At 44.0% G+C, this 16,156-nt stretch overlaps 1 protein-coding gene across 3 annotated transcripts in view; it reads right to left on the bottom strand.

Annotated features, from left to right (window-relative positions):
* SCLY (selenocysteine lyase) overlaps positions 1–16,156 on the bottom strand; it is a 40,515-nt gene that overhangs the window by 11,104 nt on the left and 13,255 nt on the right. For all 3 annotated transcript variants that reach the window (XM_017537805.2, XM_037741770.1, XM_017537806.2), the window contains exons 5-7: positions 6,086–6,213; positions 5,711–5,875; positions 4,635–4,741 (exon numbers count right to left, since the gene is read on the bottom strand). In XM_017537805.2, coding sequence (XP_017393294.1) covers positions 4,635–4,741; positions 5,711–5,875; positions 6,086–6,213 — 400 coding nt within the window. The remainder of the gene's footprint in view (positions 1–4,634; positions 4,742–5,710; positions 5,876–6,085; positions 6,214–16,156) is intronic.

Genomic DNA, 16,156 nt, shown 5'->3' with positions numbered 1-16,156 from the left:
TTTTTTTTGAGACAGAGTCTCACTTTGTCACCCAGACTGGAGTGCAGTGGTATGATCATAGCTTATCACAGCCTCGACCTTCCAGGATCAAGCAATCCTCCTATTTCAGCCTCTCAAATAGCTGGGACTATAGGCCTGTGCCACCATGCTTGACCAATTTTTAAATTTTTTGTAGAGGGGTCTCGCTATGTTACTCAGCCTGGTCTTGAACTCCTGGGCTCAAGTAATCCCCATTCCCCTGGCTCAGCCTCCCAAATACAGGCATGAGCCACCACACCCAGCTATGTATACTTCTTATGTATTGCTGAATTCTATTTGTAAACATTTTGTTAAACATTTTTTGCAACGAAATTCATGAGGATGGGGGGTGAGTGGGGACAAAAATAAAGAAAAAAAAAAACAGGAAATTCATGAGGATGTTGGTCTGCAGTTTTTTTTTTTGTACTGTCTTTATCTGGTTTTAGTATCAGGATAATACTAGTTTCTTAAAATGAACTGAGAAATTGTCCTTCCTCTTTATTTTCTGTAAGAAACTGTGTAGAAATGTTAACTCTTCTTTTCTTTTTTTTCTTTTTTTTTGAGATGGAGTTTCACTCTTGTTACCTAGGCTGGAGTGCAATGGAGCGATCTCGGCTCACCGCAACCTCCGCCTCCTGGGTTCGGGCAATTCTCCTGCCTCAGCCTCCTGAGTAGCTGGGATTACAGGCACGCGCCACCATGCCCAGCTAATTTTTTGTATTTTTAGTAGAGACGGGGTTTCACCATGTTGACCAGGATGGTCTCGATCTCTTGACCTTGTGATCCACCTGCCTCGGCCTCCCAAAGTGCTGGGATTACAGGCTTGAGCCACTGCGCCCGGCAACTCTTCTTTAAACAAAGAATTATTTGGTAGAATTCTCTAGTGAAGCCATTGGGCCTGAAGACTTCTCTTTCGGGAGTTTTAAACCTATTTCCTATTGGTTAGTTATTCAAATGATCTCTTTTATTTCAAGTGAGTTGTGGTAGTTTGTGTTTTTCGAGGAAGTGGTCAGTTTCATCTAAGTCTGTCAACTTCATATGTGTAGAGCTATTTGTAGCATTGCCTTATTATCCTTTTGATGGCTGCAGGGCCTGGAGTGATACTCCTTGTTTCATTCCTGATGTTATAGCTTCTCTGTTTTTTTGGTCAATCTTGCTAGAGGTCTGTCCTGGGCTCAAGCAATCCTACTATGTATCTCAGCTTCCCACGTAGCCGAGACCACCACACCCAGCTAATTTTTTTTTTATTGTTTGTAGAGACAGGATTTCACCATGTTGCTCAGACTGGTCTTGAACTCCTGGCCTCAAGCAATCCACTTGCCTTGGCCTCCCAAAGTGCTGGGATTAGAAATGTGAGCCACCACACCCAGTTAATGTTGTCTTTTTAAAAAAGAGACAAGGTCTTGCTCTGTTGTCCAGCCTGGAGTGCAGTGACGTGCTCACAGCTCACTTCAGCCTCGAACTTCTGGGCTCAAGTGATCCTTCCCCCTCAGCCTCCTGAGTAGCTGGGACTACAGGCATGCACGCCATGCCCAGCTAATTAAAAAAATTATTTTAGAGATGAGATCTTGCTATGTTGCCTAGGCTGGTCCTGAACTCCTGACCTCCAGAAATCCTCCTGCCTTGGTCTCCCAAAGCACTGGGATTATAGGTGTGAGCCACTGTGCCAGCCTGTGTTGTAATTTTGCCAGTTCCAGTGAAGCACAGGCCTCACCTCCTTTTATGTTCCTTTACCTTTGCCTTTCTATAATTATCTTTTTGTTTTGAGATGGAGTCTTGCTCTGTCACCCAGGCTGGAGTGCAGTGGTGCCATCTCGGCTCACTACAACGTCCACCTCCCGGGTTCAAGTGCTTCTCCTGCCTCAGCCTCCTAAGTAGCTGGGATTACAGGCGCGTGCCACCATGACTCGCCCAACTATCTTAAATACTTCCTTTATGTACATTTTGAGCCACATCAGGTATTGCTATGATTTTTGATTATGCTATCAAACATAATTCAGAAAACTCTAGAGGAGGAGGAAAGCCTATTGTATTTGGTGACAAATCCTTAAGTTTTCCTTCATCTGAGAATGATTTGATTACTTCTTCATTCCTGAAAGATATATTCACTGGGTATAGGATTCTGGCTTGCCACTTTTCTTTGAGTACTTGAAAAATATTATGTCCCTTTATTCCGGTCTTTCTGGTGTCTGCTGAGAAATTCACTGTCATTCAAATTCTTTTTCCCTTACTGGTCAAGTGTCATCTCTCTCTGACTGCTTTCAATAATTTTATCTCATTTTTAGAAGTCTAATGATGTGTCTTTGGCAGGGATTTCTTTGGGTTTATCCTATTTGGGGTTTGCTCAGTTTCTTGATTCTGTATGTTTATGTGTCTTGCCAAATTCAGTAATTTTTTTTTTTTTTTTTTTTTTTTGAGAGAGTCTTGCTCTGTGGCCCAGGCTGGAGTGCAGTGGTACGATCTTGGCTCACTGCCACTTCTGACTCCCGGGTTCAAGCGATTTTCCTGTCTCAGCCACCCAAGTAGCTGGGATTACTGGCAAGTGCCATTATGCCCAGCTAATTTTTGTATTTTTAGTAGAGAAAGGGTTTCACCATGTTGGTCAGGCTGGTCTTGAACTCCTGACCTCGTGATCCGCTCACCTCAGCTTCCCAAAGTGCTGGGATTACAGGTGTGAGCCACCACATCTGGCCAAATTCAGGAAAATTTTTAGTCATTATTTCTTCAAGGACTTTTGCAGCCTGTTATCTTCTCTCTTCCAGGGATTTCAGTGAAACGAATGTTATATCATGTGTTATCATCTCATTGGTCCCTGAAGCTCTACTTTAAACCCCATTCTAGTTCTCTGTGGTCTGGATTTCTATTCTGTCTTTCGGCGCATAGATTTCTTTCCCCGTCCTCCCTCCTCTTCTACTAAGCCCATCCACTGGGCTTTATATTTTGGCTACTGCAGTTGTTAGTGCTACAATTTCCAATCGCCATTTGGTTCTTCTTTCACATTGTCTCTCTCTTTGCTGATACTTTGTTTCACTTGTTTCCAGTATGTTCACAATTTCTCACTGAAGCATTTCTACTGTGTCTGCTGTGAAATATTTGTTAATCATTTTAATATCATCATCTCAGTGCAGGCATATATTGGTTATTACTTTTCATTCAGTTTGAGATCTTTCTAGCTCTTGGTAGGATGAATGATTTTCACTTGAAACCTGGACATTTTTTCCTTACATTATGAAAGTCTAGATCTTATTCAAGCTTTCTGGTTTTGCTGGCTTTTTCTGACACTGCACTGGCAGGAGGAGTATGCCACTCATTCCTGCCAAGTGAAGCAGAAGCCTAGGTTTCTTTTTATTTTTTGAGACAGAGTCTTATTCTGTCACCAGGCTGGAGTGAAGTGGTGCCATCTTGGCTCACTGCAGCCTCTACCTCCTGGGTTCAAGCAATTTTCCTGCATCAGCCTCCCGGGTAGCTGGGATGACAGGTATGCGCCGCCACACCTGGCTAATTTTTATATTTTTAGTAGAGATAAGGTTTCACCATGTTGGCCAGGATGGTCTCAAACTCCTGACCTCAAGTAATCCACCCGTCTAGGCCTCCCAAAGTGCTGGGATTACAGGCATGAGCCACTGCGCCCGGCCAACGTCTAGATTTCTTACTTGGCTGGTGCTGACACCCAACGGGAGGATGCTCCTTGTGACCGGCATGTGTGGGTCCAAGATCCCTATATATGGTCTCTGCTGACACCATGGGGGGGTGTCTCATTACCGGCTGGTTGGGGTGGAAGTCCTGATTCTCTACCTGGCCTACTTGACACACCCGGCGAGGGTGTGGAGTGCCTCGTGACAGCCTGTATTGGTGGAAGTCTGGGTTTCCCGCTGAATCTTTGCCAGCGTCGATAGGCGCGGCAGCACAACTACTCTGTAGTGCCTGGCTGGAGTAAAGCTGCTGTTGACTGAAGGTCTTCTGTCTTGCTAGGCCACTCCTTTCCTGGTCCGCTGGCTGGAAAGGACAGGCTTTGCTTGGGCATTTTTGTGTCTGCCCTTCCTGGCATTTCAGGTTTGCCAGCTTCCTCAGCACTGTGTGGGATACACAAAGCAAAAAGAAAACCCAGGGAACTCATCCCATGCTGCTCCTGTTTTTCTCTCTTGGTAAGAAGTTTCTAACAAAAAGTGTAGTGGGGGCAACAAGTAATTTCCCAGTTAACATGTCACTGTATGTAGAGGGGACACAGGAGCTATCAGAAAGAAGACCAGGGTGCTTCCGTGTGGCCCTGCTGATCTCCAAAGTTAAAACAGCAGCAGGCCTCAGCTACGAAGGGTCCAACAGTTCTCTCTCCAGTGGGCTGGGCCAAAATCACAAAGGGAATTGGATGCTTTGAAGCAGTTAAAAGAAACGGAGATTTCCTTCATTGCTTTCAATCATTCCCAGAGAGACTGCAGGTCCCGTGAGTCCTCAGCATAAAATCAGTCAGTGGAGCCAGTTGTGGCAAAGCAGCAGCATGGACTCTGCTACAGAGCCCCCACGAGACAAAAAAACGGTGCCACGGTTCTTTACAATGTCACTGCTCTACAGACAGATGACACGGCCAGTAGGTCAGAGACTTTAACTTTCTTCCTTACCCTGGTCTGAAATTCTGTTCTTGTCCACCTCCAAACAGCATGGGGTAGAGAAGGGTACAGCCACCAAGTCCTCGTACATACAGTGCGCCAATCCTGGGACCATAAAACTGGGAGGAAGAGTTGGCCATTTATTCAACCAGAACTTTCCAACGACCGAGTCTGTATACGTGCTAAGTGCTTAGGGCACACAGGAGATATATATACTCTGCAATGCACAGTCCTGCTGCTTCCTTGTGGCGCCTCTACGTGCCACCCCTTTTGACAGAGAGTCAGAAAAGCCTTAAGGGGCAGGGTGGAACCCCAGCCTAGGAGGCAGCACAGGTGCGGACTCGTTCCCAGCTCTGCGGCAGGCAGATCTCCCCCGCACATCACGTGACAGGACTTGTAAACGGATCTCAAATCATAAGAATCACAGGTAAAAAGAAAAAGAGAATGCATACATACAGGGGGCTGGAGCCAGTGCCTGCCCAGGGCTTTTCCTGCAAATGATTCCATGCTTCCAATTGACACGATGCAAAACTCAAGTGCCACACTGTCAGGCCAGCATAGACATGCCTTTGGAAACCAGCTTAAGACTGTGCTTCAAAATTGAGTACTAAAAATATTTCAGGCCCTGGTCAGCAGCCAGAAGATGTGCAAACTTCTCCCAAGGGTTTTTACTGTTAACTGTTTTCCCCACACCCCACCTTAAAGATGGTTGCTGAGGAGCCGCATCTGAATTGAGGTGGAGAAAACAACCATTTCCTGAACCCATACCTTCCGCCCCATGCCCCCTGCAGAGACACCTGCTGCCTGGTCAGACCCTCTGCCTTACTCTCCCTGCCTCAATGTCTCCTCCCTTAGCGTCGCCTACCGCCCCAACCCTACCCTATCATCCCTGTCACGGCATTCGCCCTGGCATGCTGGCCATGTGGGGCTCCCCTCTTAAAGCTCCTGAGGACAGGGATCCCGTGTTGCTCCTCATAGTGCCCCCAGTGCCTGGCTGACAGTGGGCAGTGAGGCTTACGGGACCGAGGACTGAACAGCCACATGCGCAGCAGGCTCTGCCCAGAGGGAAGAAGCCTCTGCAGATGTACCTTGTGCCCCACGATTGTAAGGAAGTCCACACCCAGGTCCTCCACATCCACGCGCCGCTTCCCCAAGGCCTGTGCAGCATCCGTGTGCACAAGGATGGGAGGCAGCCCGGCTGCTGCCCGTTCCTGGTTCAGGGCTTTAATGCGCTGGCTGATTTCAGGGACAGGCTGACGGGGAAAGGAAACAGTTGAGTATGTTGCTCCAATCTGATGAAAACTGAATGACAGAAATCAGGAGTAGGGAGCACAGGCCAAATGTTATCAAACTGAACAGAGAAATGGCAGAGGCCAGAGCTGGGAAACCTGAAACACCACGAGATTCGAAGCCCCTGTTCTTCCCCATGAGCTCTCCTTACAGGGAAACAGAGGCCGACTCACCATGATGACACCAGTCTCATTGTTGGCCAGCATGATGCTCACGAGGCGTGTGGTTGGGCGGACGGCTGCAAGGATGTCGTCCACCTCTGCCCGCCCGCTCGCCTTGGACACCGGGACAAAGGTGACCTCTGGGAACAAACACAAGTGCCGAAGTGAGCTGCACAAATGGATTCCTCTTGAAACTTCATTCCAACAGAGCTTAACAAAACTGTTTTCCACAACTATCAAAGCCATTTCCTGTCCACGTTCAGAAGACGATAAAGAAGAATATAAGTCGCCTGTCATCGCTGTCGGGTGTTTCAGTGTGAACGCGTCTAACGTGGCTGCAGTCAATCTGTGTGGTGGAACCTACATGTCTTTCTGCTTCTATGGGGACCAAAGGGGAACTGGCAACAGGGACACAGGCTCTTGCTTTAGGGGAGAGTCCTAGCGCACTGCACCTCCCTGCCAAGCGCTCGGCACCGAGCCAGTGCTGATGAAGCCGCTCCTATGCACCAGATGTTCCATCTCCTACTGCAGATGGAAAATGGGCAGAGGTGACTACATTGTTTAGCTCTAGTGCTTTCAGTTTAAAACGGTGAAAAACAAATGTATCCACTGCCTGCTCAGGGTCCTACTGAAACGAAAGAGTAAACAACTACTTCTCGGAGGAAGAATCAAATCAAAACAACATCGACAAAGGGCATTTGGCCAGGCACAGTGGCTCACTTTGGGAGTACTTTGGGAGGCCGAGTTGGGCAGACTGCTTGAGCCCAGGGGTTCAAGACCAGCCTAGGCAACATAGAGAGACCACTGAGATTATGCCACTGCACTCCAGCCTGGGTGACAGAGTAACACACCGTCTAAAAAAAAGGGGGGGTGGTGGTATATAGACTAGCAATTTGGAGGAGTCCCTAAAATGCAGAAAGATGATGGCATTAGATTAACAGGGAAAAATCACCTAAAACACTTAAAGGCAAATCTGAAAGGATCCAGTGGCCACCCAAGTTCAGGGTGGACAGTGGGAAGTGCACGGCAGGGGCCAGCTACCAAGGCCAGCGGAGGACCCAACGTGCAAGCCTCAGACTGAGACAGCACGGCATGCCCAGAGAGGAACGGCAAGCACAAGACGGGCTCCCAGGATGGGGGAACGGGCTTGAAAGGGGGAAGGAGATTGAGGTATCTGCTGGGGGACTTAGAGGAGCAAAGCAAAGGCAGCTCCAACCAGGGAAGTCACAGAGAAAAGTGGGCGGGGTCCTCCAGGCTTTCCAGGCTCTGCTGCCACCACCTTATGCAGAGCCCATCGTGGGCCCTCACTTCCTGCGAGACACCTCCTCGGGAAATGCATTGAGAATTGGAGATGAACCCTCCTTAGCCCCTACATCAAACAATGAAATGCTTCATCCATCCACAGGGACAATCCAGGATCCCCAAGCCCGAAGAAGAACCAGGATGAACAGGTAAATGACTGATTGTAGATCACACAGGAGCAATCCCAGGGACAGGAAAACTAAAAAAAAATTCCAGCTGATTATCTTCACAGATATTCAAGATGTTCAAGATGACTTAGGTTCTGCAGAGAAATAATTACGTTCATGAAATAAATGTCCATTATCAGCCTTTCATTTATTCAACTATAAAAAAAGATCATTAAAATATAGTTACAAAATAAAATGTAATTATTTTTAAATTTAACCATCATAAAGCTTAACCACAAAAACATATTTGGCCAAAACAGACTGAAAGGAGGAGGCGAGGGGATAACGGACGGGTGCACTCATTTCCTCCTCTGTTAGTGACTCATATCTCTCAAGTTGATAATTTAGGAAATCCAGGTTAAAATACAGTATTTAAAAAGTAACAGGGGAGGGATGGTTTCCAGAATGGTCAAGGTACTCCACCTCCTCCCTCTCCAGCACGGCAGCCGTAACTGGTGAAACAATCAACCGCTTACAGTCTCTGGAAATTACAGCCTCAGGGCACACAGCAAGTGAAGTAGTAGCTATTCAAGAAAATCAAGGAAATCTAGATGAGAACAGTGAGTCTATGGCACCTGAGCCCATCCAGCTCAGTGTGATGCAAGCTCCACTCAGCTGGGCACTGCCTGCCAAGGGATTCTCTCTACCCGGGCATCGGTCAAGGGCTACGGCACAGAGGGGCAGCTGCCAGCACCTCTCACCCCACCTCCCAGGTCCAAGTTGCAGGGTCTAAGCCCCAGGAGGGTGAGGCCAGGAGGTGGGGCTCTCTCCCTTCCTCCAGCACCCACCACAGGGAAGAGGCACAGGGGTCGCAGCCCACGTGGCCAGGGCTGGTGCCCTGACTGCCCTCACTCCAGAAGAGATAAGCTGAGAAGCCCACAGCTATCGCCTTTACACAGAGCTCTGCCTGTAAAGTGTGTGTGTGGAGCAGGGACACTCAGAGACAAGCGGGCCACAGTCACTGCCCCACCCACTCTCCAGGGAAGTGACTGAGAGATTTTGCCAAGGGTGAGATAGAACAAGGAGTTCTAAAGCTCTCTGCAAAAGAAGTGACTTTATTCAGAACAGAGTGTGGGGAAGTTCAAGCCCAAGGGTGGAGACCCAGACGGCAACTGAGAAGCTGGTAGTTCCATGGCAGCAAAAAGCTAAACTGCAGGACAACAAACTCCCAAGACTTCACAAAGATGATACTGCAAAGGGCCCCACATGTAACCAGATTAGACTCTGGAGGAATTTATGCCCCAGAGCATTGTCAAAAATAACAGAGCAATCAGTTCACAATTACAGGAGCCTAACAGCCAGGCAGACAGCTGAACAGAGAAACCAGGGACAGGAACAACCAAGAGAGACCTTCTTGCCCATTGTCACCTCAAGTGAGCATGCACTTGCCAAGGCTGCACCCTGAGGCTTGTGAAGTCAGAAGCTTCACAATGCTGGGGAAACAGATCTCATTAAAACAGCTCAGCCAGGCCACTAGACAGACAAGCAAGCAACAAAAACCACTAGGACAGGGAGGAAGAGGGGAATCCATATCTAGGGTTTTAAAAATATATGACAAGTACAGTTTTCAACAAAAAGTAACAAGATGTGCAAAGAAACTGGAAAGTGTGAAAAAGCAGGAAAAAAGGCATGTGACAGAAACTGCCTGCGACCATGCTTAAAGAGATAAAGAAAAGTATGATGACAATGGCTCATCAAATAGAGTCTCCTCAAGATAAACGAGAGAAATTATGAAAAAGAACCAAAAGGAAATTCTGGAGTTGGAAAGTACAATTGATATGAAGAATTCACTGGAGGGGCTCAACAATATATTGGAACTGACAGAAAATACATTCAGTCGACATTAAGGTAGATTTACAGAGATTATGCAATCCAAATACAAGAGAGGAAAAACATGAGAAGGACAAACAGAGCCTCAGAGAAATGTGGGATACCATAAGGCACCAAATATGGAAAACAGGAATAGCAGAAGGGCAGGAGCAAGAGAAAGGGGCAGAAAACGTCTCTGAAGAATAATGGCTGAAAATGTCCCAAATCGATGGAAAACATTAATCTACATACCCAAAAGGCTCAATGAATTCCAGGTAGGATAAAACACAAAGACATTCACTCCCAGACACATGATAATGAAAATGTTGAAAGACAAAGGAAGTATACTGAAATTAGCAAGAGAAAAATCGCTTGTCATATCTAAGTGAACTCCAGCAAGATTAACAGTTGAATTCTCAACAGAAACAATGTTTAGATGGCTGGTATGCTGATATTCAAGTGCTGAAAGAAAAAGAGTCAACCAAGAATCTTATATCTAAAAAAACTATCTTTCAAAAACGGTGGCAAAATAGAGATTCCAAGATAAACAAAAATGGAGAAAAGACATTGCTAGTAGCCGGCCTGCCTTATAATACAAAAGGAAGCTCCTCGGGCCAAAAGCAAGTAACGCCAGGCAGGAATGTGAATCCATATGAACAAAAACAAGGAGGACAGCAAAGGGAATTATTTAATTATAAAAGGCAGTATATAGCGAGGCGTGGTGGCAGGTGCCTGTAGTCCCAGCTACTTGGGGGGCTGAGGCAGGAGAATTGCTTGAACCCGGGAGGTAGAGATTGCATGAGCTGAGATTGCGCCACTGTACTCCAGCCTGGGTGACAGAGAGAGATTCCATCTCAAAAAACATAAAGGAAAAAAACAGTAGTGTAACTGTATATTGTTTCTCTTAACTGATTTAAAAGCAACTGTATAAAATAACACGTATATAATTATGCTGTTAGGGCAATAACACACAGTATTTGATAATAGCACAATGGAGGTGGGAGGGAGCAGAACCGTCTTGGATTAAGGAAAGGACACCAGATGCTAATTCAGATCCATGGAACAAATGAAGATCATGTGAAAAGGCAGCTAAGAAGGCTCCTCGAACACAATGTATAAATATATGCTTGCTCTTTCTTCCCTTAGCTTCCTTAAAAGACAAAAAAAGTGGCCAAGTGCAGTGGCTCATGCCTGTAAGCATTTTGGAAGGCTAAGGCAGAAGGATCACTTGAGCCTAGGAGTTCAAGACCAGCCTGGGCAACATAAGGACACCCTGGCTGCACAAAAAATAAAAAATTAACAGGTACATTGAAATGTGCCTGCAGTCCAAGCTACTAGGGCTTGGACTACTACTCTTGTCTCAAAAAAAAAAAAAAAAGAAAAGTAAAAAAAACCAGACATGAAGCTAACTAAAATGATATTTGTGGCTGGGTACAGTGGCTCATGACTGGAATCCCAGCATTTTGAAAGGCCGAGATGGGCAGATCACTTGAGGCCAGGAGTTCAAGACCAGCCTGCCCAACATGGAGAAACCCTGTCTCTACTAAAAATACAAAAATTAGCAGGACATGGAAGTGCACATCCATGATCCCAGTTACTTGGGAGGCTGAGGCACAAGAATTGCTCAAGCCTGGGAGGCAGAGGTTGCAGTAAGCTGAGATTGTGTCACTGCATTTCAGCCTGGGCGACAAGACTCTGTCTCAAAACAAACAAAAGATTTCAAGTCATAACACCATAACTAATCTTTCACCTTAAGACACTGGAAAAAAAGGAACAAACCAAACCTAAAACAAGTAGAAGGAAAGAATAACCTATTTATGCCTAGTGTTCCATTATTGGAACACTAAGCTTGTGGGAATTATTTATATCCTACTGCTCAAGGTTATTGCCAAATTTTTCACACACACAAAAGTATAACCTCTACTATTAACCTCTGGCATAAATGGGTTAATAAAGATTAGAGTAGAAGTTAATAAAATAGACTACAAAAATAACAGAAAAATCAAAAGTTAGTTCTTTAAAAAGAGTTTTAAAAAAGATAAATCTTCAGTTAAATTGACCAAGAGGAAAAAAAGAATAAAATTACTAAAATCATGAATGAAAGGAATATATACATCTTACAGAAATAAAAAAGGATGACTAGAGTCTACAATAAACAATGGTATGCCAATAAAATTAGATAATTAATGAAATGCACAAATTCCTAGAAGGACACCAACAACCAAAAATGACTCAAAAGAGACAGAGAGCCTGAACAGACCTATAAAAAGTAAAGAGACTGAATCAGGAACGCAGAAATTCTCCACAGAGAAGCCCATGCCCAGATGTTGCCACTGGCAAACTCTATTGGATATTTAAAGAAAAATTAATACCAAGTCTTCACAAACCCTTCCAAAAAACAGAAGAGGAGGGATCACTTCCCATGATTTATATGAGCCAAATTTTACCCAGACACTAAACTAGACAAAGACATCCCAAGAGAACTACAGACTAACACCTCTTATGAATATTGACAGAAAAGTCTTCAGCAAAATATTAGTGAACCAAATCTAAAAACACATGAAAAGGATTAAATGGTGTAACATCCAAAAATCAGTTAAGGTAATACAACATTACAAACAGAATAAAGCATAAAAACTCACACAATCACCTCAATAAATGCAGAAAAATCGTTTAACAAAATCCAACACCGCTTTCATGATAAAAACACCCAACAAACCAAACACAGAAGGGAACTTCCTCACCCTGATAAAGGGCATCTATGAAAAACCCACAGCTAACATTATACGAAATTATGCAAGAATGAATGCCTTCCCTTAAAATCAGCAGCAAGATAAAGATATCCACTTTGGCCACTTCTACTCAACATTGTACTGGAGGTCCTAGCCAAGGCAATTAGACAAGAAAATAAAATTAAAGGAATACAGTTGGACAACAAGAAGTAAAACTATCTCTATTTGTAGATGATATGACCTTCTATATAGAAAATCCTAAGGAATCCATTAAAAAAAACAATTAAAACTAATAATTAGGCTGGGTACAGTGGCTCATTCCTATAACCCCAGCACTTTGGGAGGCCGAGGCGGGGGAGTCATCTGGGGTCAGGAGTTCAAGACCACCCTGACCAACACTGTGAAACCTCACCTGTACTAAAAATACCAAATTAGCCAGGCATGGTGGCACATGCCTGTAATCCCAGCTACTTGGGAGGCTGATGCAGGAGAATTGCTTGAACCCGGGAGGCAGAGGTTGCAGTGAGCCAAGATCACTCCATTGCACTCCAGTCTGGGCAACAAGAGTGAAACTCTGCCTCAAAAAAACAAAAACAAAAACAAAACACAATTAGAGCTAATAAACAAATTCAGCAAAGTTGCAGCATACAAGAATAACACACAAAATCAACTGTACAGTGTGGAGGTTAGAGGTGCGAACTCCTTTAACAATGTGGAGGTTAGAGGTGCGGACTCCTCATGTAGTCAAAAATCTGTGTATAACTTTTGATTCCCCTAAAACTTTTTTTTTTTTTTTTGATATGGAGTCTCGCTCTGTCACCCAGACTGGAGTGTGGTGGCGCCATCTCAGCTCACTACAGCCTCTGCATCCCAGGTTCATGCAATTCTCCTGTCTCAGCCTCCCAAGTAGCTGGGATTACAGATATGTGCCACCACCTGGCTAATTTTGGATTTTTAGTAAGGATGGGGTTTTGCCATGTTGGCCAGGCTGGTCTCAAACTCCTGACCTCAAGTGATCCGCCCCCCAGTGGGCCTCCCAAAGGGCTGGGATTACAGGCATGAGCCACCACACCCAGGCAGCTCCCCCCAAATTTAAACAACTAATAACCTACTGTTGACTAGAAGCCTTACTGATAATGTAAGCAGTTAACACAAATTTTGTATATTATATATATTATATGCTGTATCCTCACAGTAAACTAAAGAAAAAATACTAAGAAAATCATAAGGAATAAAAAATATATTTACTATTAATTAAGTGGAAGTAGATCACCATAAAGGTCTTCATCTTCATCATCTTCACATTGAGTGGGCTGAGGAGGAGGAAGAAGAGGGGTTGATCTTGATGTCATAGAGACAGTAGAAACAGGAGAAAATCCAGATATAAGTAGACCCACATATGAGTAGACCCACAGAGTTCAAACCTATGTTGCTCAGGGGTCAACTACACTTCTACACATTAGCAATGAACAATCCAAACATGAAATAAGAAAACAATTCCATCTACAATAGTATCAAGAGAATAAAACACTTAGGGATAAATTTAACAAAAGTGCAAAACTTAACCCTGAAAACTGCAAAATTGCTGGAAGAAATTAAATTTAAAGACACCACATGTTCATGGATTGGAAAACAATATTGTTACGGTACCAATATTGACCAAATTGAACTACAGATTCAATTCAATCCCTATCAAGCTCCTAGATTTTTTTTGCAGAAATTAACAAGCTGATCCTAAAATTCTTTTGAGATTTCAACAGAAGCAGAATAGCCAAAACGATATTGAAAATAACAAATCTGGAGAACTCCTACTTTCCTACATCAAAGCGTAGTACACAGCTATAGTCATCGTAACAGTTTGTACCAATCTAAGAATAGAAATACGGGTAAATGGAATAGAGTTGACAATCAAGAAATGAACCCTCATATTTTGTGGTCAACTGATTTTCAATAGGGTACCAAGACCACCCATGGAAGAAGAGTCTTCTCAACAAATGTGCTGGAACAACTGGATGTCCACAGGCAAAAAAAGTGAATGTGGACTCCTCCCTTACACCACACACAAAATTAGCTTTAAATGTACCACAGATTCAAATGTAAGAGCTAAAACTATAAAACTCTTAGAAGAAAATATAGGAGGCCAGGCACGGTGGCTCATGCCTATAATCCCAGCACTTTGGGAGGCTGAGGCAGGTGGATTACCTAAGGTCAGGAGTTCAAGACCAGCCTGGCCAACATGGTAAAATACCATCTCTACTAAAAATACAAAAATTAAGGCCAGGCATGGTGGTGCACACCTGTAATCCCAGCTACTTGGGTGGCTGAGGCAGAAGAATCACTTAAGCTCAGGAGACAGAGGTTGCAGTGAGCCCTGACTGTGCCATTGTACTCCAGCCTGGCTAACAGAGCAAGACTCTGTCTCAAAACAAACAAACAAAAAAAAGTGCATTTTCATGACCTTGGGTAGGACAAAATCTTCTTAGATATAACACAGGGAACAACAACAACAGAAAAATAGACTTCATCAAAATGAAAAGCTTCTGTTCTTCAAAGGATATCATTAAGAGCAAAAGCAAACCCACAGAATGAGAGAAAACAGTTACAAACAATCCATCTGATAAGGGACTTGTATCATGCATATATAAAGAACTCTTACAACTCAGTAAAATGACAAGTAATCCAATTAAAGTAGGGATAATTAATAATAAACATTTTTCCAAAGAAGATATATACAAATGGCCAATGAGTACATGAAAGATGCTCAACACTATGGCTGTCAGGGAATTGCCAATCAAAACCAAAATGAGTTACCACTTTACACCTACTACGATGGCTATAATCAAAAAGACAGATAACAAATGTCAGCAAAGACATGACAGAACGGGAACCCTGTCACACTGCAAATAGGAGTGCCAAGTGGCGAAGCTACTTTGGAAAGCAATGCTTAAGGTTAAACAGTTACCTTAAAAGTTGTCAGACAGTTACCACGTGACCCAGCAATCCCACTCAAGTATAAACCCAAAAGAAATAAAAACACACCAATACACTAAAACATACACACAAATGTCACATCAGTCATAACCACCAACAAATGGAAACCACTTAAATGTCTACTGACTGACAGACAAAATGTGGTACAGATATACAATGAAATATTACTTATCCATAAAAAGGAATTAAATGCTTTACATGTGACAACATGGGTGAACCTTGAAACATTATGTGAAATGGAAGAAGCCCATCACAAAGACCACGATATAAGATTCCATTCATAGGAGAGTCTAGAATAGGGAAATCTAGAGAGACAGAAAGTAGTTGAGAGGTTGCATAGGGTGGAAGGAAATGAAGATTTAGAGCTGACTGGTACAAGGTTTCTTTTGGGGCTGGTGAGAATTTTCTATAACTGAGAGTGGCAATGGCGGCATAGCGCAGTGACGACACTAAACACTGCTGAACTATACACTGTAAGTAGATAAATGACAGCTCATTAAAGCTGATCTGCAAAGAAATACACTGGGACGTGTGGAGGGAGAGGGAGCGTGAGGAAGGCTTATGAGGGTCCAAGTCCTCATTTTTACATTGGGGATGCCTGTGTTGATAAACCAAGAACTGGGGGTTAGGCGTTTAAGTTATTTAGCTTAAACTGGAAGGGGTTAAAATGGTAATATCCACAATAAAAACTCAAGGCAAACTGTAACAGCGGTTGCCTCTGCAGAGGATTAGGGGCAGCTCGGGAAAAACTGACTTTTTTTTTGAGACAGAATCTCACTCTGTCACCCACACTGGAATGCAGAGGTGCGATCTTGGCTCACTGCAACCTCTGCCTCCCGGGTTCAGGTGATTCTCCTGCCTCAGCCTCCCAAAGTGCTGGGACTACAGGTGTTAGCCACCGCATCCAGCGGACTTTTTACTTTATACTTTTCTATAACATTTTAACTATTTTCATCACGTGCATTGTTTTTTTTTTTAATTGCACAATTAAACAAAAGGTTAATTACAGTGGTACCTAATCATGATGTATACTAAGTTGCCCTTCTCTGTACTGGTAAGACAGGAAATAAAAGGTGCCAGAA

This window comes from Cebus imitator, unplaced genomic scaffold, assembly GCF_001604975.1.
Source record: "Cebus imitator isolate Cc_AM_T3 unplaced genomic scaffold, Cebus_imitator-1.0 Scaffold106, whole genome shotgun sequence".
In the NCBI taxonomy this organism is placed as follows: Eukaryota; Metazoa; Chordata; class Mammalia; order Primates; family Cebidae; genus Cebus; species Cebus imitator.
The sequence above is the reverse complement of the archived record's forward strand: the minus strand, read 5'-3'. Positions and strand labels throughout refer to the sequence as shown.